The 21,480-nt window shown below is 39.9% G+C and overlaps 2 protein-coding genes across 9 annotated transcripts; both read right to left on the bottom strand.

Annotated features, from left to right (window-relative positions):
• Positions 1-561: 561 nt before the first annotated feature.
• LOC116246188 (uncharacterized) lies at positions 562-5,344 on the bottom strand. 4 transcript variants are annotated; one of them, XM_031617926.2, is made up of 5 exons: positions 5,047-5,344; positions 4,202-4,271; positions 3,852-4,081; positions 1,976-2,094; positions 562-995 (listed from the first exon to the last, which is right to left on the bottom strand). In XM_031617926.2, exons 3-5 carry the CDS (start codon positions 3,967-3,969, stop codon positions 885-887), a joined length of 348 nt encoding a protein of 115 aa, XP_031473786.1. In that variant the 5' UTR covers positions 3,970-4,081; positions 4,202-4,271; positions 5,047-5,344; the 3' UTR covers positions 562-884. The 4 variants fall into 4 exon arrangements, with proteins under 4 accessions (XP_031473786.1, XP_031473788.1, XP_031473784.1 ...); XM_031617928.2 differs by lacking the exon at positions 5,047-5,344 and adding an exon at positions 4,459-4,474; XM_031617924.2 differs by lacking the exon at positions 4,202-4,271 and having other exon boundaries at positions 5,047-5,342.
• A 1,627-nt stretch (positions 5,345-6,971) lies between these two features.
• LOC116258191 (DNA repair protein RAD5A) lies at positions 6,972-17,262 on the bottom strand. Of its 5 annotated transcripts, XM_031635346.2 has the most exons (22): positions 16,996-17,262; positions 16,319-16,890; positions 15,981-16,114; positions 15,728-15,863; positions 14,623-14,676; positions 14,393-14,536; positions 14,142-14,293; positions 13,973-14,057; positions 13,598-13,867; positions 13,313-13,418; positions 12,685-12,827; positions 12,437-12,592; positions 11,619-11,686; positions 10,856-10,978; positions 10,680-10,779; positions 10,477-10,589; positions 9,432-9,710; positions 9,151-9,351; positions 8,608-8,701; positions 8,454-8,525; positions 7,608-7,706; positions 6,972-7,496 (listed from the first exon to the last, which is right to left on the bottom strand). In XM_031635346.2, exons 2-22 carry the CDS (start codon positions 16,874-16,876, stop codon positions 7,374-7,376), a joined length of 3,210 nt encoding a protein of 1,069 aa, XP_031491206.1. In that variant the 5' UTR covers positions 16,877-16,890; positions 16,996-17,262; the 3' UTR covers positions 6,972-7,373. The 5 variants fall into 5 exon arrangements, with proteins under 5 accessions (XP_031491206.1, XP_031491213.1, XP_031491221.1 ...); XM_031635353.2 differs by lacking the exon at positions 13,313-13,418 and having other exon boundaries at positions 12,685-12,831; positions 16,996-17,260; XM_031635361.2 differs by lacking the exons at positions 12,685-12,827; positions 13,313-13,418 and having other exon boundaries at positions 16,996-17,261.
• Positions 17,263-21,480: the final 4,218 nt, after the last annotated feature.

The following is a 21,480-nucleotide window of genomic DNA, read 5'->3' as shown; positions in this document are numbered from 1 at the left end:
CTTTTTTGTTTTCAGGGAAAAGAAAAACTGCAGTCAGATTAGGAGACTTTGTTGCATAAAACCCGAACGATTGACTATGTTGTTTATTGCTAATAATACCCTTGTCCCATAACATTGTTTGTTCAAGCTTACAATAGGGGTTGACACCTCCAGCAAATCAGTGACTAGTAGCCCAACCAGCTATACTGAATCCATTAGGGGGTAATTCTTCCATAAATCTGCCCTAAAAAATTGGGCAGATTCATGACACAGTGGATGAAATATATGGGACCGATCAAGGATTCCATCAACCTATGTCCACCTGCCCATGAGTCTGAATTAATAATCGAGTTGTATTAGTCGACACGTAAGTAAAAAGTTGTCGTCTTGACAAAATTTTATGGGCATCAGTTTTTTTTACATTTATGAAACATCACGCGTATAGTCCGAGTAGAATTAAATTCACAAATATGAATTTTAGAACGCCTTTGAATTTAAAGGGTGTAGGGGGATTTCTTTCCAGATTTAACGCAAGGAATAAACTAAGCGACAAACTGCTCCAAAGCAACCGCGAAGAAACCATGCGTGACCTCTCAGCCATCTTGCACTGGAAAGGATCCCTTGAAACAGTACAATAGAGTGCATATATTACAGTAGAGCCTATCAAAAAGTAATTAACAAATAAAACTTTCAAAAGTGAAGACAGACCAATATTCGGTCAAAGAATTCATTGGAGTATCTTTAAAGTGGAAGAAACAACCAAAACCATCCCGTTAATACCGTAAAATGTTTTCCTCCAGCGGAAAGTGAACCAAGTCAAGACGGAAAGCACGTCGGTGGCTCCAAAGGCAGGAAGCAACAGATGCAAAATTTCCTCGCTACAAAAGGATCAAGCATAAAAATCACTAAGGATCGTTGACATTGCCAAAAAGTTCCTTCCAATGCACAGATGCCTCTTCTGGTGTCCGGTAGGACCAGATATGTGGCTTGCTTTTCTCTCGGGATTCAAGAATTTCCTGTTCCAAAGAAACCACGTTTTTTAGTTGCAATAAAGATTAAGAGATGTTGGAACGCCAGGAGCACGAAGAACAAATGCAACCCCAAGAGAAACAGTCTGTGTCAAGTGGCATGAATGTTTATGACATGGAGCATCCATGTCACGCTAGGCAGAATGCCATTTCAACATTCCACATGAGAATGCCATTTCAACATTCCACGACACATAGAACCCATCTAGGGGCACGTTTGCGTCGAGCAGAATGAACACTTCACCATAATTTGGAGTGTCTATTTCGCAGCATTTATAGGCAGAACAAGATCTCAACATTCTGAAAGATGCAATGAAATGCATGAACAGAGTCATTTTGCTGTCCATGAAATGCTGAAACAAATATCCTCTAAATGATGCTAGTAGTTGGCGTGAAATGCCATCATTTTAGTTCCTCTATCTCTAAACAAATCCAGCCATGACCAGCCAGTCACATTATACTTGTGATCAACCATCTACACTGGTAAAAAATCTCAAATGAGGCACAAACTGGTAACCACAATGCACTAAACAATGACAAAAAAACAACTTATGCAGCGCAAAAACGTTAGCCAGCAATCAAATTTTACCAACTCAAAATCAATGAGAAAAGCATCCTGAAATTGGAAATTTGGTGCTGAAAGCAAAGATGGAGGTTAATTATGAAAGAAAACACGATTTTGCAGGTTAATGGTCTGTCAGGAGATTGTTGAAAGGAGATTGATGAAACTAACACTAACACTTGGATCAACATTTCATCTACCAGTGATTTAAAGAACATTTCCAATTCACTCTGGCAGATAAAATGTTTTGAGCAGACTAAGCCCATGTCAAGAATAAGAACCCTCCAAGACAATGCAAATGGAACAGGCTGAGGCAGACATAAGATTGAAGAGGTTTTTTGGACTCCACAGAGGATTATATAAAAAATTTGGCACTCGACACTTGAGTCATGATATGAGAACTAACCTGCACTTCAGATGACCTTTTTGTTTTAAGTTGAAAACAGTCAAAAAGAGCATTCCACTTATCAGAGCAGTTATCAAACACCCCATACCGATAATATTGTTTCATCTGATAGACAGGAGCTGCCAAAACCGCAAAGTTAATAACTTGAACAACACCACAAAAACAAATCCACAAATTATTCTTAGATGCATGCTATAGAATATCTTTTCATGGTATATCAAGTAATTGTCATCTTATAAGATAAGCAGCCCAAAGAAACCAAAAGAATGAGAAGAGCCAAGTTTGATATCTGAAGGAACTTAATGGAATCCAATCTACCATACTGATTTTAGCTATATTATTATTAAGGCTCCCCTAGGAGCAAGAACTGAAAGGAGAGATTGAGGAAGCATATAATGATTAATGCCTTCCACCTATGGCATGCACTGGTTTCGCCATTGGAAGATTTGAGAGTTAACAATGTACATGAGTGGAGAAGCGCTATCTTCAACTACTTCCTGGACTGGACGTTCAAATCCACTCCCTTCCATTTTCATTTTCATCTCCACCTCATCTCCTATTTCTAAAAAAAGCTAACAAATGCAGACACCTTGTTCAAGAAATCAAAGTTCATAACCAGAACTGCACAATCCTTTGTTTACAGAACCGCAGTAAAATTGTTATTAGGAAAGGGTACACAGTCAACAACCTGAGATCTGCAAGCTCAGCATCCTTATTCCATAAGGAAACACTCTTTTCCATGTCACCAAATGTTAAAAAAGTGGATTTGAGGCACTATTTGTAAAAATCAATGGGAATCTACAAATGTCACCTTTGTTGCTGGCTACTATTTACAAAAGCTCACAAACATCAGATAGCTGATCATACTTCACTCCGCATCTAGATAAATTTGTAAACATGGAATCAATACATAAGCCAAGGATCCAACGGTTAAGCTGAACCATCAATATCTTCACCAATTAATCAAATATTTCCTATTTTAAGATGAAAATGAGGTAGCCCTCAAAAGGTTTATAACCAAACAGCTTTGCTACCATACCCGACCCGCTTTTTTTCTGATAAAGGAGTACACTTTTTTTATTAACTTTTTCCTTGGGAAATACTTCTGATTGGTTACACAGGAAATTGCACATGCCAGGAAAACTCTGTCCCAGGCCAATATATGCTCAAGCTTATGCAGAAAGTTGATGTCCATAGGACTCGAACCATGGCTGTCCATCTATCGGCTGAGGCCCAACTCTGCAAGAACAACCCCTGGCTTTCCTGAGAAATATTTGAACAGAAAATCCTTTACCAAGAAAAATTTTAGGAGAAAAACTTCTCCTGCTCTCCCTTTTTGAAATAACAACACATCAGACAGCAAGTCTGAAAACCAAATGTTGGAATAACATATTAAACATTACAAGAAATGTGAAAACAAAGGCCAGAGCTACTTAACTGTCATCAGCAGTACAGGATGTACTAGTTCAAGAACAACAAATTATACCAAGTAAAAATTAAAACGGTTATGTGAACAAAAAGTTTGCTTCCTGATCATAGATGATCAAGATATGCATAGAGAGGAATTATTCCCAATGACAACATAATGTTTATTGTTTAGATTGGAAGCCTCCATAGAATTGCAACGATCACAAGATACCCAATTGACTTTGCTAAAAGGATGATGCCCCAATCTAATCTTACATCAGACATGTCAATTGGAAGCAAGCATTCACGAAGGGGATGAAACGAGCCCTTCCGGAACCTTTTCCAGGATTTGTGAAGAGGTTTTTTCTTTTCTTTTCTTTTTTACCAATTTCCTATGCAGGCTCATGTTCCTAATTAAATAAATCCAACAAGTGATAAGATAACAAAGACACAATAAAAGAGAACTCACAGTAACAAAACCATAAAGCGTCGAAGCATTTGGTGCAAGAAAGCTGAGGACGAGGATTCGTGCCACCATCACCTTGTTCTTCATTAGGGCTGCTGCCTGTGGTCACAGCCGCTGCCATACTGTGCCTCTCTATCTGTATCTCTTACCCTTTGATTTTGATAGGAAAGGGACAGGCACGTGACTGATGTATGTTACTTGATCTCTGCTCGGACAGGCACTATGATGTTAATCTGCAGGAAAGGACATCAAAGAAGAGAAAAATATCCATGTAAATTAGCCAGAACCTGCTGGTTTACTTGATGCACTTAGAAACCAATATGAAGGAGGAAAGAAGAGAGAGGGAAGCTTACACATTGTGTGGTTTTCTTATTTGTAGCGTCTATTGACTACTTGTGTCTTTCCTTTATATGTTCTCTTCTTCTGGTTCAATATGGGTTGAAAATATACTTAATCAATTTCTCTGGTCATTAGCTATTGAAGGGGAACAGATGCATTCTGAAACGAGAAGAGGTAAAACCCCCTTCCTTTCAAATTTTAGTATAAATAAACAAAGAAGGACTCTCACTTTTGTTCTCACATGCATAAACTCTCATTTTTAGATATGCACCTGAATCAGGTCGATGGACCTTTCCTAGAACAGTTGCAGGGCATGCCTTGAGCTACCGTATGGAGATCGATCTGGGCTGGGACGTGTAGTCCCCCTGACGAATGACTTAAGGGCTTTCGAAGAAGGGTCTGGGATAAGACTACAGCAGCAACGAGAGAGAAAGGGGGGGGGGGTGCAGAAAGGGGGCGAGTTGGCTAGATGATTCAATACAACAAACAGTTGGTGTATAGCCTAAATTTGGGATTGGGGACTTAAGAAAACGATGATCGATACAGACTACGATGCTCAGATAGGTTTGGGTTTTGGGGGACAACTAGGAGGTGGGAGAAGTAAGAGGAGATTGATGGCATTGCCAGAAAACGGCTGGGATCGCCGAATTCCGGCGAAATGGGGAAATTCGTCCAAAATGGGCGGAAAATGACTAAATCGGACGGTTCTTCCCTCATTGATGGTTTGCGTCAGTAGATTAGAGGTTGGCGATAGTGCAATTGGTTGGGAAATCCAACCGGAATCCTATTAGTTTTGGTAGAAAAATCAGAGACGAGGTGTTACGGTGTATCGGTAGAGAGGGAAAGGAGAAAACAAGACCTGCCTGGAACTTGATCGCTGATGGTGGAGGGGAATGTCAGGCAGCATATCCTCTGGTCGCCGGAAAATGACTGCTTGTCCGTTGTTTGCGACTGATGTGTCCGCTGCTCGCTGGCTGACCCAAGTGATATGATGTGTGCGTGAGCGAGAGGGAGAGTCGCAGCCGCAGGGGTCAGAGGGAGTGAAGGTTTTATACCCCCATTCCACGTCCTTCCGTGTCCTATGTTGGCGTTGACTGCATGGATAATGAAAGAGGACCAACAGGCTGTGCTGTTCCGCTGCGCTCAAACGACCTCAGGAGTTAGGATCATGCCAGGAACCAATGTGATGGGTAAACGATGTTGTCACGAGTAGTTTCCGAAACGAACCGTCCTTAAAAAGACTTAGAAAATATGATTCCCCGAGAAGATTGTATTGGTGTGTCTAAATTCTCTAGAAAATAGAAAAATAGGAACAAGTATCTAAAAGAAAAGCCAACAAGTTTCTATCAATTTCTAAAAATGCAATTACCAGCTAAACTGTATATGAAAGACAAATAGCTCTTGTCATTAACGACATGTTCAGTTGTGAGAAAAGAAAATCTCTGAAATTAGATTGTTTGTGGTTTTGAACAGTGGCGCCAGAAAAATTAGCTGTAGAGGCACCTGTTTAAAAACATTAGTCGCGAAAAACACTTATACATGTATAAAAATAAATATTAAATTTTTTAATGAATTAAAACCGACGCAATCATAAGAAATTTAATTTTGGGGTACATTTATCTTAATATCTTGAAATGGGGGATGAAAAAGTTAGGCCTAGTGGGGTGTCTCTGCGTTATTTCCACCTTGGTCGATGGAAACACACATTCTCTCTCTCTCTCTCCCCACTGTGGTATTGCTACTGGATGGATGAGCGATACTCGAAGACGCGGAGATGTCTAACAGGAGACCCAAGAGATACCTGCCAGCATGACTTCGGTTTCAATATGGTTGCGATGATGACCGTTACCTGGTGACTATATTATGCCGTCAAAAAATGCCTGGTAGGAACGTGCTGAAGTCGACAGCAGACAGTGACGCTCTCTTCTAGCCCTGGTTTGCCAACAGATGCAGTCTGCGGCAAAAGATCAGCAACACCTACCTCCTCCCCCTTATGTATTGCTCTAAAAGCATATGAAAGCGATCCAACTTAAGTCAACGAATAAGTTTTGCACTTGGGAACATATATTACCGTGCGCAAATACAGAGCACCAACGGCAATGGATTCCTAGTCAAATTCTGAACCGTTGTTGATCTAATTCCCAAGCATAATATTAGGTTCACACACGAGAGTGCCCATGGGTTATGCATCACAGTGCAAGACCATGCAGAATGAAAACTTCACGTCAAGTAAGCCGATGGTAGATTATTTTGCATGTGAGACATTATGTAACGAGAAAACTAGACGTCTAGGCGACGGTACATTATTTTGTATATGAGACTAATTAGGAATTGGCTTCAGCTAATTCCTTCTAATTCGCTGGGACGTTGCAGAAACATTTCGCCTCCATGACCATCAATGGGTAGTCGACGTACGTATGGGAGACCCAAGTAACGGTGACTGAGTATTGGGCCGCTCTCCTTGTCTAGTCCATGACATGTATGTCTTTTCTTTGGATACGAACGGGTCGATCATAAACTATCCTCTCCATTCGGAAGACCACACGAGCTCACCTTGAATACGGCATTGTTTTTCGCCCATTTTCACCCTTTACTGTGGATTAATCTAGGTCATGCAAGTAGTTGAAATGGGAAAAGAACCAAAACTAGTTGGAGAAATGAGCTAAAAAAGCAACTAACAAAATTCTGCCTTTTCTCGACATGGATACCCATTGGAACGGACGGCCTTTGTAAAGGAGGCATCCCTTCAATGTATAAATTTCTATTAGACGGACAGTAAAGAAATGAACATGCAATGGAGAGCCTTTCACTTTTAACGACGCTGCCAACCTATCAAGCCAGCAGCTCGGCAAAGGAACTTAGAACAAATATTATCCTTCAATTTTTTTTTCCAGCTTCTGTACACCAGGAAAATATGCTTGCTTTTCCCATTTCAAGCAAGGCATCTTTGGCTTCAATTGAAGAAGAATAATAAAAAGAGCTACAAAGTGATGACACAGAGAACCAAACCATCGTGCACCAAAAAGCCGTCCACCTGCCTGATGATCCATACTTGCTTTCTGCTACATTCCCTTGCCAACCACAGACTGAGGTCCCAAAAAGAGCGCCTCCGAAGTCCTCAGTCTTCGAAGGTTCGATTCAGCAACAACGTCCAAAATACTCCAATTTTACCAATCACCATCTTCCTCATGTGAAAAGCATCTTCAGCTCCTCTATGCGAGCATTCCGAACTTCTTGATCAGTTAGGGCCCCAGAGATCATCCGCTGTTTCCTGGCTTGCACTGCTTCCATCCTTTCCTCAACTGTTCCCTGCAACCAAGGTGCTTTGTTTTCAGGTGGCACAAATAAAATATAGGAGATTTAGGTCCAAATGTTTCACCGATTGCAAAAAGATATTTATAATTACTTTCACAAATCTACCTTAACTATGAACTTCCGGATGGTAACGTTCTTTGTTTGACCTATGCGATGTATGCGCATGACAGCCTGCTCCTCCACTGCTGGGTTCCACCATGGATCCTGCAAGATACATTGCATACTACTGAACACCAAATAAATTTCAAGACCACTGAACTGGCAGGTTAGACCCAAACTCCCTACTCTTATCAGCATTTTTCAGAAACTCTATGCAGCTGAGTATATGTAGTGCATATGTTTCACCAGACAAAGCAACAAAGCTTACAGTGATAGATACAAACAGCCTGAGCAGAAACGTCAGCGCAAGCAAATGCCCACAACAGTTACTATTGTAAGTTCCATTCAGTTGCATGCCCCATAAGCTGGTGACAGCTTCCCAACATTCACTTAGCATGAACTCCTTCCTTATAGTTCTGCAGCTTATGGCATGCAACATCATAGGATACATTTCACCGGAATAAATGGTGCTTGCCCTTGAAGCTACCAATTGCCTCAGCCCACATGCATACAAGCACAGTGACTGAAAATGCTGAAACATCAAGTAACAGCATCACACTTGCATGCGTTGAAGTTCCGAGAAGAATCATATAGAAGAACTTTGCAACTTTTGCAATTGGTTGCAGCATATGTGATCACATGGTTCATTTGGTGGGAAATCGTTTCTCCCAAACCATGTGTCCATAAGTGGGTTCAAGGGTTTCAAAAATGGTTGACCATGTATTCTAAAATAGTTTGCCTGCAACTTCATTAAAACAAAGTCACAAACCAACTAGTTTTTATAGGCACACATATGCACAGACACTTGCATGCACATACACACAATTTAACCACCGAATTGAGGGTACATACCAACAGAAAAGCATTAGATGCTGCTGTAAGATTAACTCCTACACCTCCAGCCTTCAAGGACATCAACAACACCTGAAAGATGTAATAAGAAAGTCAGGAGGTGCCTGAACCGATACTCCTAGGCACTAGCAAGACAAAAGTCACATTAACGTACTAATGCATCATTTTCTTCAGAAAACTTCTTGATAACTTTCTCCCGTTGTTGCTGGTTTAAGGTGCCATCTAGACGAATAAATGGTAAATTTCTCCTAGAAAATAGCAAAAATTGAATCAGATAATAAAAATAAAATAAAATCGTGAGAAGGTTGCTCCAAAAAACCAGACACAAACAAAAAGTGACCACAACAATGTTAAAAAGGATTATCAGCAAAAATAAGGGATTGGGGCCATTTGCTAAGTAAGAACGGTATCCTAAAGCATCTTTTGAAGATCCATACTGCAACAGTTCCACCATTAGCAAGTCAACAAGAAAACCTAAGACGTAAATTTCAAGAAACTTCAGCTTTGTCAACTAACAATGACAAAATATTGGAAAATAATACTAGACAAAAACAATACATCTAAACAAGGTCATGAAACAATGATCTCCAATTGATAACAATTCATGGTACAAAAACCATAGCTTCATCTTAATCAAGAAATATGGCACAGGTTCCTCAGAAGGCAACAGTGCATGAAATGGATAGGCAGATGTAACCTAGAAAAAGCAATCTGTAGAAGATCAAGGAAAGCAGTCCACTGGCTGAAAACAATGCTCTTAGATCCTAAAGAGTGAAGCCTTTCCAACTCATTCAGAAGAATCGAAACTTTTGAAGATTCTATCCAGTTCCTCTCAACATCAACACGAAATCGGCTCTCTGTAGGGGCGGTAATGAGGCCTTGCCTATTTATGTTTTTCCTGCATCCAAATGGAAAGCATTTGGTCAGGTTGCTGCCAAGACACCAAAAATTGTTAAGGCCAATCATGTCAAAATGTACCTGCAAACAGGGCAAAGACCAGACATGGCACTTCGCCAACTTGCCAAAAGACATTCTCGACATAGGCGGTGAGCACAAGGTGTAAGTACAGCATCTTCAAAGGCCTCAAGGCAAATAGGGCATTCTCCTTGTTCACCTTTTCGTAGTTCTTCTATGACTTCCTGGACAAAAGCTTTGGGTGGTGCTGAACTAGATTCACCATCCAAATCATCTTGGCTGCCCTTCATGAAGCGTCTTGCTAGTTTGTTTAAGTCGGTGAAATCTTGTGTATCACCACGGCTGCAAATGCAGAAGGACCATTATTTCTTGGAAACAAACCATGTTATAAATCTCCCAAACTTCTTTGCCTTTTGCTAGTTTATTTCTAGGTTTAGCTTTAATTGACAGCAGATGCCACAGGGAAACATCTTTAGATGGACACTAAGAGGCCAACAGACAAACATGTTCGAGTTTCATGTCCATACAAAAATCAAAGGAACAAGCACATTTTTTTTCACCACAACTATTTTTAACCAAATGGGGAAGAAGTGGAGTAAAGATAATCGATGGTAATATATATTGGAAGTTGAAACATAGGATTCAGGAATAGATGCATATAAGCCTAAACATACAAGCCACTGAAGTGAAATTAACTTGTGTTCCTCTGCATTACTTACCAACATAAATCGGTCAACTGTCCGGGGAGAAAAACTCAAAAATTAATATCAGAACAAAAAACATGATGCAGGAGGAATTTACAAGCCAAACAACAGGAAGAAGCCTTTATTGGTGAATTTCTCTGCCTCATACTTTTAGGGCAACACTCAACCCCAGCAGGTAAAAATAAACCATAGATATGCAAGCAATATAAAAGAACATGATGCCCTTTTCTGAAAAAAAAAAACCGCAACCTCCAAAAGACAAATAAAATAAGCATTGTCTATTGTTCAAAAAATGCAATTGCCTACCAAAAGAGATATTATTGTCCTACTCTCAACAAGAAGACAAAAGACGAACACAATTATCACAGAAACATTTCTGTAAAACATAGATAGCTTAAGCTAACCTCATCACAAGAAAAGGATGATCACAGCATTGGCGAAGTCGCAGGAGTAACTCGAGAATGGAGGCATAATTATGAAGAACCCGCCCTTGTTGCACAAACTGGTCAAACTTGACCTGACAAGAACGAAGTAGCATCACATAAAAGAGGCAAGAAAAGACAAATCTAAAAATTAAAAACCAAGGAGGAAATGAAAAATATGTTACCTTTGACCTTTTGAATAAGGCCTCATAGAAGTCCCTTTCAGCTTCTGTAAGTTCACAATAGATCACCTGAACATCAGCTGGGGGAAGAACTAGGATTGGCCTGAGAAAGAAAGGGAAGAAAGTTAAGAGAAAATGCAGGAAATTCTTCAACAGGCAACAATTGAACAATGCCAAACCTTCCTTCTTTGTCAGTGCTACACTTTGTTCTTCTTAACATTATTGGCCTTAATATAGATTGGACTAGCTTCAAACCACGCTCATCACCTTCTTCAAAAGGCTTTTGAATAAGTCTATTCCACCTTAAACAACGACAAACAATTCAAATAGGTAGACTAGAAATCAACAAGTTGAAAAATGCAAAATAACTTTTACATAATCACTTCGTAAATTAAAAACATCCATAGGCAAATTCATTGGCATGAAGCAACAACAGTCCCAAAACCACAAGTATTATGGCCCCCATGATAGGTGATAAATAAATAAGCAGCAGCTGTGACCAACAGAAGCATAGCATGCAGGTGGCAACTTTGTTGGTTTGAGTCACCCTTTGGTGTGGATAATGTTCCAACAATGCCATCACCTTCATTACTTAGATAACTGACCTCGAGTCACCATCCCAAATATGTATCGTCGTGATTACAGGTTGGACGACTTAACAAGACCCGACCCATTATCATGGAACGGACCCGACCTGCTTATTGATTCTACTACTTCCCTTATTATGTATCTTTTTTTATAAAGGTTACGACCACATTGAATGCAATTAACAAAATGTTGGCAGCTCTTTACAGCCAATAAGTGGCTTTTCCATAAACAGCTCAGTCTGACTCTAAACTAACAAAGGTTTCCAATATTACCTGTATTACTGCAAGCAAGAATAAACTATAAAGTATTCAATATATTATTAATTATTTGCTTTAACAATAAGCAAAATCTTACCATCCCCAGCTCCGCCAGGGCTCCACCCTCAAAAATCGAAGAAGGCTATATATGTCCTCTAAATTGTTCTGCCACAAGGAGATGCTCACAATTTAAGGTCGTGCATGCCAAAAGAACAGTTTAATCATTGATTTGTGAAAGAACTTATAAAAATGGAAATAGGATAGCAGAAAAACAGAATAAAAATTTATAATTGAACGGCAATAGTATTTGTGTCTTAGGTTAAATAAGACAGGTTGGAAGCATGTTGTAATCCCATCAAACAAAAATTATGCATTTATGCACATCCATAAATGGTTTTCTTACAAGTATTATAGTCAACTAAATTTCAGCAATTAGTACAAGCTACAAAAGTGAAGAAAAACTAATGGGTGGAAAAATTAAAAAGTTTCTATCGAAGCAGCTACCTGCCAGATTGACCTGAATGAATGAGAACGAAAGGAAGACATGCAGCAAGTTATATAAAAATTGATCCCATAATTAGCATGACTAATCTCTTAAGAGTCAGATGATTCTTCTTAAATTTGTGTAGAAGTAAGCAAATCAAATCAAAATGAATAAGGCAAAACGTTTATGAAACTTCCTCAAATGGAAAATAAGCATCAAGGATGGTCACAAATGGTCAAGCTGAAACTCTAGGTGAAGATGCCTTAACTCACTACAGCCATATACTTTGGATTTTGGAAGCATGTACATTATGGGACAGGGTTCCTAACTCTTTGTTTATCAAAAAGGAGATCGACTCCAAATTATGTCTTTAAGCGAAAAAGATTTGCACCAGGATGACAGATGTTAAGAATAACAATAGGTCACGTTACTTGTATAGGAGTGCCAGTTAAACACCATCTGCGTTCAGCAGCAAGCGCAGCTGCAGCCATAGAAACTTGGCTTTTAGAAGATTTTATAGTGTGTGCTTCATCAAGCACAACCCTGAACCAGCTGACAGAATAAAGCCCACCGTTGTCCTCCGTATTCTGCGATAACAAAAAAACATGGTAATAAAAATTGATCCCATAGAAAAACAAAACAAAAATAGGCACAAAAAAAGCCAGCATTTTTAATCTACCTCAGCGAAGAATTCCGAAGAAAGCACACCATAAGTTGTTAAAACAACATCATATTGAGCTAGAAATTTAGCGTCCTTAGGTCTGGTCTGGCCATAATGGACAAACAGAGATAGAGATCCAGTTTGGGCATGGGTTTCGATCTCTGCCTATGGTACAAAAAAGAAACATTTTTTTATGAGTTCACTGATGAAGCACATATATGCAGAAACGATTACTGTAAATAATACAGAATAACAATACCTTTTAAAACATTGAAACAATATGTTTAAGGTTTATACAGCTCACAAAACAAAAGTCAAAGGTACATCATTTCCTTGTTTAAGCGGAAAAAGAAAAAGCCCCATATCCAAGTTTCCAAAGAATGTGTACATTCACATTATCTACTCAGCATCAGTATCTGTCTACATGTCACACAGAAGAAACAAAACGGAAGCAGCAGCAGATGATAACAACCAAGATATGTCATAAATTTACCTGTGACATCTAAAAACAATTGCCGGTGCAAATGAATTCACATGACAACCGATAAACGAGGCATGAACTTCAGTCACAGCATTTATGATAATAATGTTGATGGTACATGTATATTCACATGTCAGTTCACACATTTAAGTACATTATGCTTACCAAAAATTGAGGGTGAGCACCGACCACCAAGCCTTAGCAGGCAACAAAATGGCAGGGTTGGGACTTGATCAAGGGTTTGACACCCTTCACATTCCTCTCTTACCACCTGTGGTGGTACTTGTTCAAAGAAATAATGCAAACAAAAATCATCTAAGCAGAGGCAGTGATATCTATCCTTTACTAAGTTACTAGGAAAAAGCTCAAAACAAAATCTAGAGTCAGTAGAAAAATAGAAGACTACATCCAAAAAGGTAAGTGGTAAGCATATAGAACTGTTTTAATCACCTTCCACTGGCCGAGCAATGTCATTGGACAAACAATCAGATTCCCGCCATTAATCTGCAACAGCCTTGTAGCTTTTATCAACTTATTAAAGCCAGGAATTTTCGTAATAGTATTTGAATGATTTGGAGGCAGATCAACGTCCTTGTTCAGTTCACGACTTTCACAAGCTTGACCACCGGGATGAATGCCAAGTCTATCTCCAGGAGGATCAGATAAAAGCAGAGCAATTGTCATTATGGTCTTCCCAAGGCCCATCGCATCAGCCAAAATCTACAAAGGTATGCCATCATATGTGACATAAATAGACAAATTACATGAGGCTATAATGCACCATAATGTACAGGATCTAATTCAAAGCTAAGGGGTACGACATACTCCTCCTCTTGATATTTGAAGAGCACTAGGAAATTCAACTGTAGCATCCCCAGAGAAGGCATTCAAATAAATAGTAAATTCACTCCTGAAGGGAAACGTGCAACAACTGTTACTTAGATAAAAGGGCAGACAAAATATCTCAAATTAGGAATTTCAAGTTTAGAAATACTTCTCCCCCAGGTGATATGCCTCCCAACAAGGGTGAAGAGTTGTTGCTGCCTCCTCTAGGTCTCTTCCTTTCTCCAGCTGGCACATCCAATGGAGTGCCTGCTTTTGATAAGGCCTTAATTCACATTGAAGGGTATCAGGCGGATCCATTTCCTGTAGTTTATGTTTTCGAGACCTGAGAAAGGAAGCTCTAGGACTAGGAAGTCATGGAAAAAGTTTCTCCATTTGCTTACTTTCTGAATAAAAGCATACCTCTAGATATGAACTATCTGAAGTTCCAACGATCTTATCCATGTCAGTTTCAGAGATGGAATCCTCTTGCACATTTTCCATTTTAATAGGATTCGAAGACAATTTTCTACATTTCTCTAAAGGCAGATGAATTCCAGAATTATCCTGCTCAAGTGCCATTTCCAATTTCTAATTATAGAATAAGATGAACAAAGCTCAAAATGGCAAATGCAGATGTCAAAAGTATGTACCTTTGTACCAATGGAACGTTTTCTAGAATATAGATCTTCTGGAGTAAATTCAGCCTGAATAAATAATAGAAAGACTTAAAGACACGAATTTTACTCGGTCACAATTTTTCAGTAACAGCTTGTAAAGGATGCCGTCATGGAACAAGGTAGGGAATGGTAAATAATGTTGACTAACAAGTAAACAAGGAATCATATGAAGCATCCAACATAACAAAGGGAAGCATGCCATTGAAAAGAGCGACATCACAATTGTTATTTTAATGACAGGCTTTTCTCTGTTGTCTCATAGATAGAGAGAGAGAGAGAGTATAATGTCCCGACCCACATTGCGCTCAAGCGCTGGTCTAACAGATCCTAACATACCCCCTGAAAAAGACTAAGAACCAAGACAACCAACCACTTTAACATCCTCCTTTATAAGTCTCTTAAGATCCCTCACAATCTTAGATACATGACTAAACTTTTGGGATGTTACATTTCACCCCTCTTAAGGCACATACGTCCATGCATGTGGGACCTTAGGTCCGAGTGTTGAACCATGCTCTGATACCACTGTAAAGACCCGACCCACACTGAGCTCGGACCCTTGGTCAAACAGATCCCAACCCGCTCTCTAGTAGTTTCAGTTCCAACCTGAAAAGAAACTATGAACCAGACAACCAACTACTTTAAGAGCCCTTTTATAAGTCCCCCAATATCCCTCGCAATCTTGGATCCAGGACTGAACTTTTGAGGTGTCGCAAAAAGATATCTTCAAGCATAAGAGAGTAATACAGAAATCGACAATACTCCACTGCCCACAAAAATGATGCACAATCTCCACAGTCGTAGTTCAGGGCAAACTCTTATGAACTGAAACATGGCATGATTCTTTGAATAATGTTAGGATATAACAATGGGGTAAAGGCACCAGTTATCCTACGTTTGTGAGAAACTATGGCAGTTATCAAGGAAAGTGCGTTGCCGTTTAATATCTATAATATTCACTGAACACGAGGTTGGGTCCTGTTCTCTAAAAAGAAAGAGCTCGTCGGTCCCAAGAGCTGGACTTCCAGGATTCGAAATAAAAAGTTGGACATAGGTAAAAAGAACTGGATAAACTTGCCTTTTTAAAAGGTGAAAGCCCAAGCAATCTGAACAATGTAGGAAGTGGTTGAACAATGGATTCGTCCGGAGATTGACGGTTCTCCTTGAGAGGAGTTTGTTGATATTTCCGGAACATGGAACTATTAAGGTATACGCTGAATGACATGCGAGCAATAAAAGCGGGGCAAAGCAAGTAAGTGAACGCAATGACAAACCGCTATAGCAAACCAGAGGAAATACTCGTATACTTATGGCATTTACCTTCCGCATACCTGACTGACAAGACAACCGTGTCCATAATGCTGAGGATTTCGGGTGCCCACTTGCAGTATGCTTCGATTCGGATCTTTTCTGCGTTAAATAAAGGCAAAAGGCAACGCGACCACTCTGTCGGGATTCGACCAATCTACAAAAATAGAACACCCATGTGAAATATATGACCCAATTGTCTTCCCAGTTTCTCTGCCATTGCAAGCTCTTGTTTCACCGCTCTAACTTGTATGGAATTGATTCATTGTGTCATTGTCACCGTTTGTCGTTTCGTATGCTTTTGTTAACAGCAGTGGAGGGAAATCAATTGACGAAAAAAAAAAAGACACAAGAAAGTGACCTCGCCGGACTGCTGGGAAGAGAACCTAACAATCTCAGAAGTAGTTGCAACCGGTCTTCCTCTGCCGAATGTCTTGGTACCAGACGACAAGCTTGCATTACTCTTCGAAGGAAACGAGATGACCACGGGATCCCCAACCTTAATCTTCCTTCCTTTGCAGGTAGACAACCCAGTAAGTTCAGCGCTTCCAACGCATAACCAATCGCTGCCGGTTGATGTCAATGGTTTGGACGTTGACAAAGAACCCTGTAGTTCGGTTAGCCCATCGTCTTGCCTCATCTTCTCGATGTCGGCCGCTCGTTCAGAATCACTGATCCTCTTTGTTGATGAAGAAGAAGAGGGAGAGGAAGAAGAGGGTGAAGGAGGAGTCGGGGTCATCTGAAATGGGGAGGATTTATGTCTGGGGCTGAAGGAAGGAGTGTCAAGGAGGATGTTGATGGCCGCGGTGACATCGTTCTTGGCCAAGTGGAGGGCTCGGATGATGTTCATTTCTGAAAAGTCACCGCCAAGAACGGATCGAACCGATTCTATGAGCTCCCCTGTCGCCTTGGCCCCCATTTCTGCTCTTATTTCTGGAGAGAGATAGAGAGAGAGAGAAAGGAACAAAGTATTGAACCTGAAAGAGAGAGGGGGAGAAAGAGAGAGAGAGAGAATAAAACTGATGACCTGCGATTTACCTTGCTGTGAAGCCAGCCCTAAAGGTCTCCAAATTCGGAAAATTAGGGCGATTTGGCTACTGCCTCTGTGAACCCGACGAAGCAGACTGGACGAAAGAACTGGAGAAGAAGAAAGAGAGAAAAAGGAGGCGCTCTGCTTCGCTTGTCGATTTGTCTCCTTGTTGTGCTTATTTATACATGTAGGTGCGTGGAGACGGAGGGAAAGAAGGAAAACCCGCGCTTACTTTCGGCGGGAAAGAAACGGCAATAGCCCCGGTGGGGGTGGGGTTTGTTTACTTCTGGATCCTCCTCCTCCTACTCAGTAGCGGAGCGTGTAAAATTTTTTACTTGAATTCAGGTCTCGGCGCCCGCATCAAACCTAGCATGCCCACATCAAACCTAGCTTTAGGTGCACCCAATTCATTGTCAGAGCCCTTCAACCCAAACTTTTGACTCCACCACTGCTCTTCCCCAGAAATCCGCTTATCCGGCTCAGGTGGAGCGGTCCCATGCAGAGAACCCATCTGACGCCAGAGACCCGGTATGTCCTTAGCGTCGCCACTCCTATGAACTTAGAAGAACCAAACGCGTCGTTTGTTTTGCATGCAGCGAACGTGACACCTCCGAAATACTGCCTACCAGTTTTCATCTTGGTGCATGCGCTAGAATTGGTGATTGAATAGTATTTCATGCCCTATTCTGTTATTGGATCAAGCGATTAACATGATTTGTTAGATAGAATCCACAAAGCATACTTAGCATATAAAAACTTTCGTAGCACATCACACTAACAACAATAATAGTATTGTTATTGTTGTTGTACTCCCAAAGCATCCGAATTTGGTTAAGTCCATGAATCGCACTCTTATTGAGAACAAATTTACATGCTAAAAGATGAAGGGAAAAATGGGCCGGAACAACGGCTCAGCTCGGCTCGAGTTGATGGTTCGGCTCGTTCATTCTTTTTTAGTCGAGTTCGAGTTCCTTTAATACGACTCATGTAACTCAACTGGGCTCGGGTAAAAACCATTGCAGAACGGTAACACCGGGCAAGTATTACGATTTCAAGTAAGGTGGGCCCAACAACTAACCCACCAAGTTACTTGGTTGCGTTGGTGCCATGAGTGGCTACGGTGTACCCACCCATTAGCTTGAGTACTTTGCTACGATGCTATCTCGTCACCATTTTCCAAATACGCTTTTTCCATAGATATCTTTTGACATCTGGAGGGAAAACCTATCTCTCCATTGGGCGATATATGGACACAAACATCAGTTTTGCTTGATTCGTCTCAGACATTAAAATGTTAAATTAACGTCATGAAGTGATTTATTCGCTTTTTAAGAAACTGTTTGCTACATAGTTAGTACACAATCTAAAAGAGTAACTTCGTAAAGAGACTTTTATTCTCTCCCAAAGAGGAATATAACGAACAAGATGATTTACACAGTAGATTACAACTCTACATGTAGTTTACAACTCTACACATAGTTTACAATGGATAGATATTTAATGAATGATATCACTACGAGATAACAGAGCATTTTTCTGTTTCTTGTAAAACTGATCTGATCTCAATTGAATCAATCATCTGCTATATTTTAGCCATTATCTCTCATTGCCATTACCTATTATCCTTGACTTCATGGATTTCCTTAACACGCTCCCTCAAGTTGAATGAGGGCTCCACAATATTCAGCTTGGTTCTAAAATTTCTGAACGAACTAGAGCTGAGTGCCGTTGTTAATCCATCGGCGAGCTGTTCGTTCGTTCGAATGAATTTTATTTGAATGTGACGTTTGCTAACATGATCCCGTACAAAATGAAAATCAACTTCAATGTGTTTGGTGCGTGTATAAAAGACATGGTTGCTTGCAAGATATAATGCTTCAATATTATCACACCATAGTAGAGGTGGCTGAACCACCTTTTCTCCTAGTTCTTGAAGGAATGCTTTTTAGCCATAACACTTCTGCAATAGCACAAGCAAGGGATTTGTATTCAGCCTCTGTGCTAGAACGAGCAACAGTGTGTTGTTTTCTAGAAACCCAAGACACAACATTATTACCTAAAAATGTGACAAATCCCCCCGTTGATTTTCAATCCTCATAACTTCCTGCCCAATTAGCATCAGCGAAGATGCTAAGCTGCAATCATGGAGACGGAACCAGTTTAAGAGAAAAATGGCTAGTTCCATTAAGTCAGTGTAGGATTCGCTTTACTGTAGTCCAATGACCAACCGAAGGTGTATGCATAAATTGGCATGCTCTGTTGACAGCAAACGCAATGTCGGGTCGTGTAAGAGTAGCATATTATAGGGCTCCAACTATGCTGCGATAGAGAGATGGATCATGAAACAGTTGATCATCCTGGTTTTTAATGTTAGTTGAGCTAATTTGAGAAATAGATGCTTTGGATGAACTCATGTTTGCTCGTGAGAATGTTTTTGATATATTGTTGTTGACATAGATATAAGGCATTTCCTATTCTAGTGACCTCAACTCCAAGAAAGTATGATAATTGTCCTAAATCTTTAACAAAAAATTCTTGCCCAAGCTGTTGAATTATTTTGAAAATACAAGTGGAAGAAGACCCTGTAACGATGAGATCATCAACATAGACTAACAAAAAGAATCTTGCTTCTCATTTGATGTAAATGAATAGTGAGGGATCAGATTGAGAAATCTAGAACCCAAGATGTTGTAAATAACAACTAAGTCTAGAATACCTTGTTCTTGGTCCTTGTTTGATGCCATAGAGTGATTTGTCAAGTTTGCAAACATAGGTGGGATGTTGAGGATCAACAAAACCATGAGGCTGGGGCATGTCGACGTCCTCATCAAGACAACCATTTAAAAATGCATTGTCAAAGTCTAGTTGATGTATATCCCATCCGAATTGCATGACCATGGTAAGAAAGACCCTGATTGTTGTGGGTTAAGCTGTAGGACTAAAAGTATCATGATAATCAATGTCAACTTCTTGTAATAATCCTCAAGCAACTAGTTGTGCTTTATAACGAGCGATGGACCCATTGGCATTACGCTTAATTTTATACGCCTATTAGAACTGATGACATTGTATTCTGGTATAAGTGAAACTACGTGCCATGTTTGATTTTGTTGAAGTGCAGTGAATTTCTTGAGCATTGCTTGCTGCCATAGTTTGTTGGTGAAAGCTTCTTTCCAAGTCGTCGGCTCATTTGATTCTACTGTTCAAATAAGAGCCTTGGGAGTTAATGACCCAGTCATTACCCTAGTTGTCATTGCGTGAGTACGATTAGTTTTTAAGAAAATGTTTGCTATATCGTTAGTATATAATCGATAGAGTGGACAACACTTGACCTTTTTACCTTTTTTTTTTTTTCCCGTCGTCTTTCACTTGGGCGTTAAAGATTTAAGCCCAGCCTGCCTGGAAGATCTTATAGGCTACCAGCACTCCGGTTACGACTTTCAATGTCCCGTTTCCACCGCCTTGAATCACTCAGCCGCTGGATAGAAGCAGAAGTTAGGCCAAAGAGTTTTTAGAGCAGCAAGTGCAAGGAGGGACTGACATAATTTCCAAATCCTCTTCCAGATACTTGTGTACGACACTTAGTTTGTATGACACCAAGAGGGAGTTTCATGACACCCTTATTTAACCTATTTTTGTGAAACTTGGTTTTTGAAAACTAATTTTAATGAGCATTAGAAACTTGTTTTATTTGTTTGGGCGACACACTCGAAACCTAGTTTTCCACAAACAACTCAAGGAGGTTAAGTTTTTTACTATACTTTACAAAACTAAGTTCTGTCAAAAATTAGGGGGTTTTCTCAGACCCAGTTGCGATGACATCCACAGCCCATTAAAAAAACTGGTTTCTGAGGCAAAACCACAGGTTTTGCCACCAAAATCTTGGAGGCTTCATCTAAAGACAAATCAAATTTAAACCTGGTTTTGTGTTAGAACAATCATATCTTAAACTAAACTGAGTTTTGTGCTTGTTGGATGACAAAACCTGAACTTGGTGAAACTAGATTTGCGTCAAAATCTGGTTTAAACCCGGTTTTGAAAAAGCTGGGGTAAGTTTTTCTCACATCTTAACTAAGATTGTGTTTGTTTCATTGTAGGGTTCAGATCCATCCACTGATCTAAGGTCGGACCCCTCCCCTCTCTAATCCAACCTTAAATATATGGTTTTTAATATGTAGAACCGATATTACTGAGATTCTCAATTTGTTTAAACTGAATATGTCCCAAAACACACTTTTATATGCAGCATTGTATGATCAAAGGCTATCAAACACATCCTTTTGAGTTTACAAAAAATTACAAATGAGCCCTCAAATTTTGTGCCAGCAAGAAACCCGTAGTCAAGTTTATGGGGTCAACAAATAGGTCCTCAAGTTTTCATCGAAGGTTTCCAATGAAAAACGTCGAGTAATTTTGTAAAAAACACGTGCCAAAATACCATTCATCTATTGCCTAAAACATTGAAAGGTCTTTAGCCTGGATGAACTTTGTTT

Source organism: Nymphaea colorata, chromosome 1 (genome assembly GCF_008831285.2).
Source record: "Nymphaea colorata isolate Beijing-Zhang1983 chromosome 1, ASM883128v2, whole genome shotgun sequence".
In the NCBI taxonomy this organism is placed as follows: Eukaryota; Viridiplantae; Streptophyta; class Magnoliopsida; order Nymphaeales; family Nymphaeaceae; genus Nymphaea; species Nymphaea colorata.
This window is presented reverse-complemented; position numbering and strand designations above follow the sequence as displayed.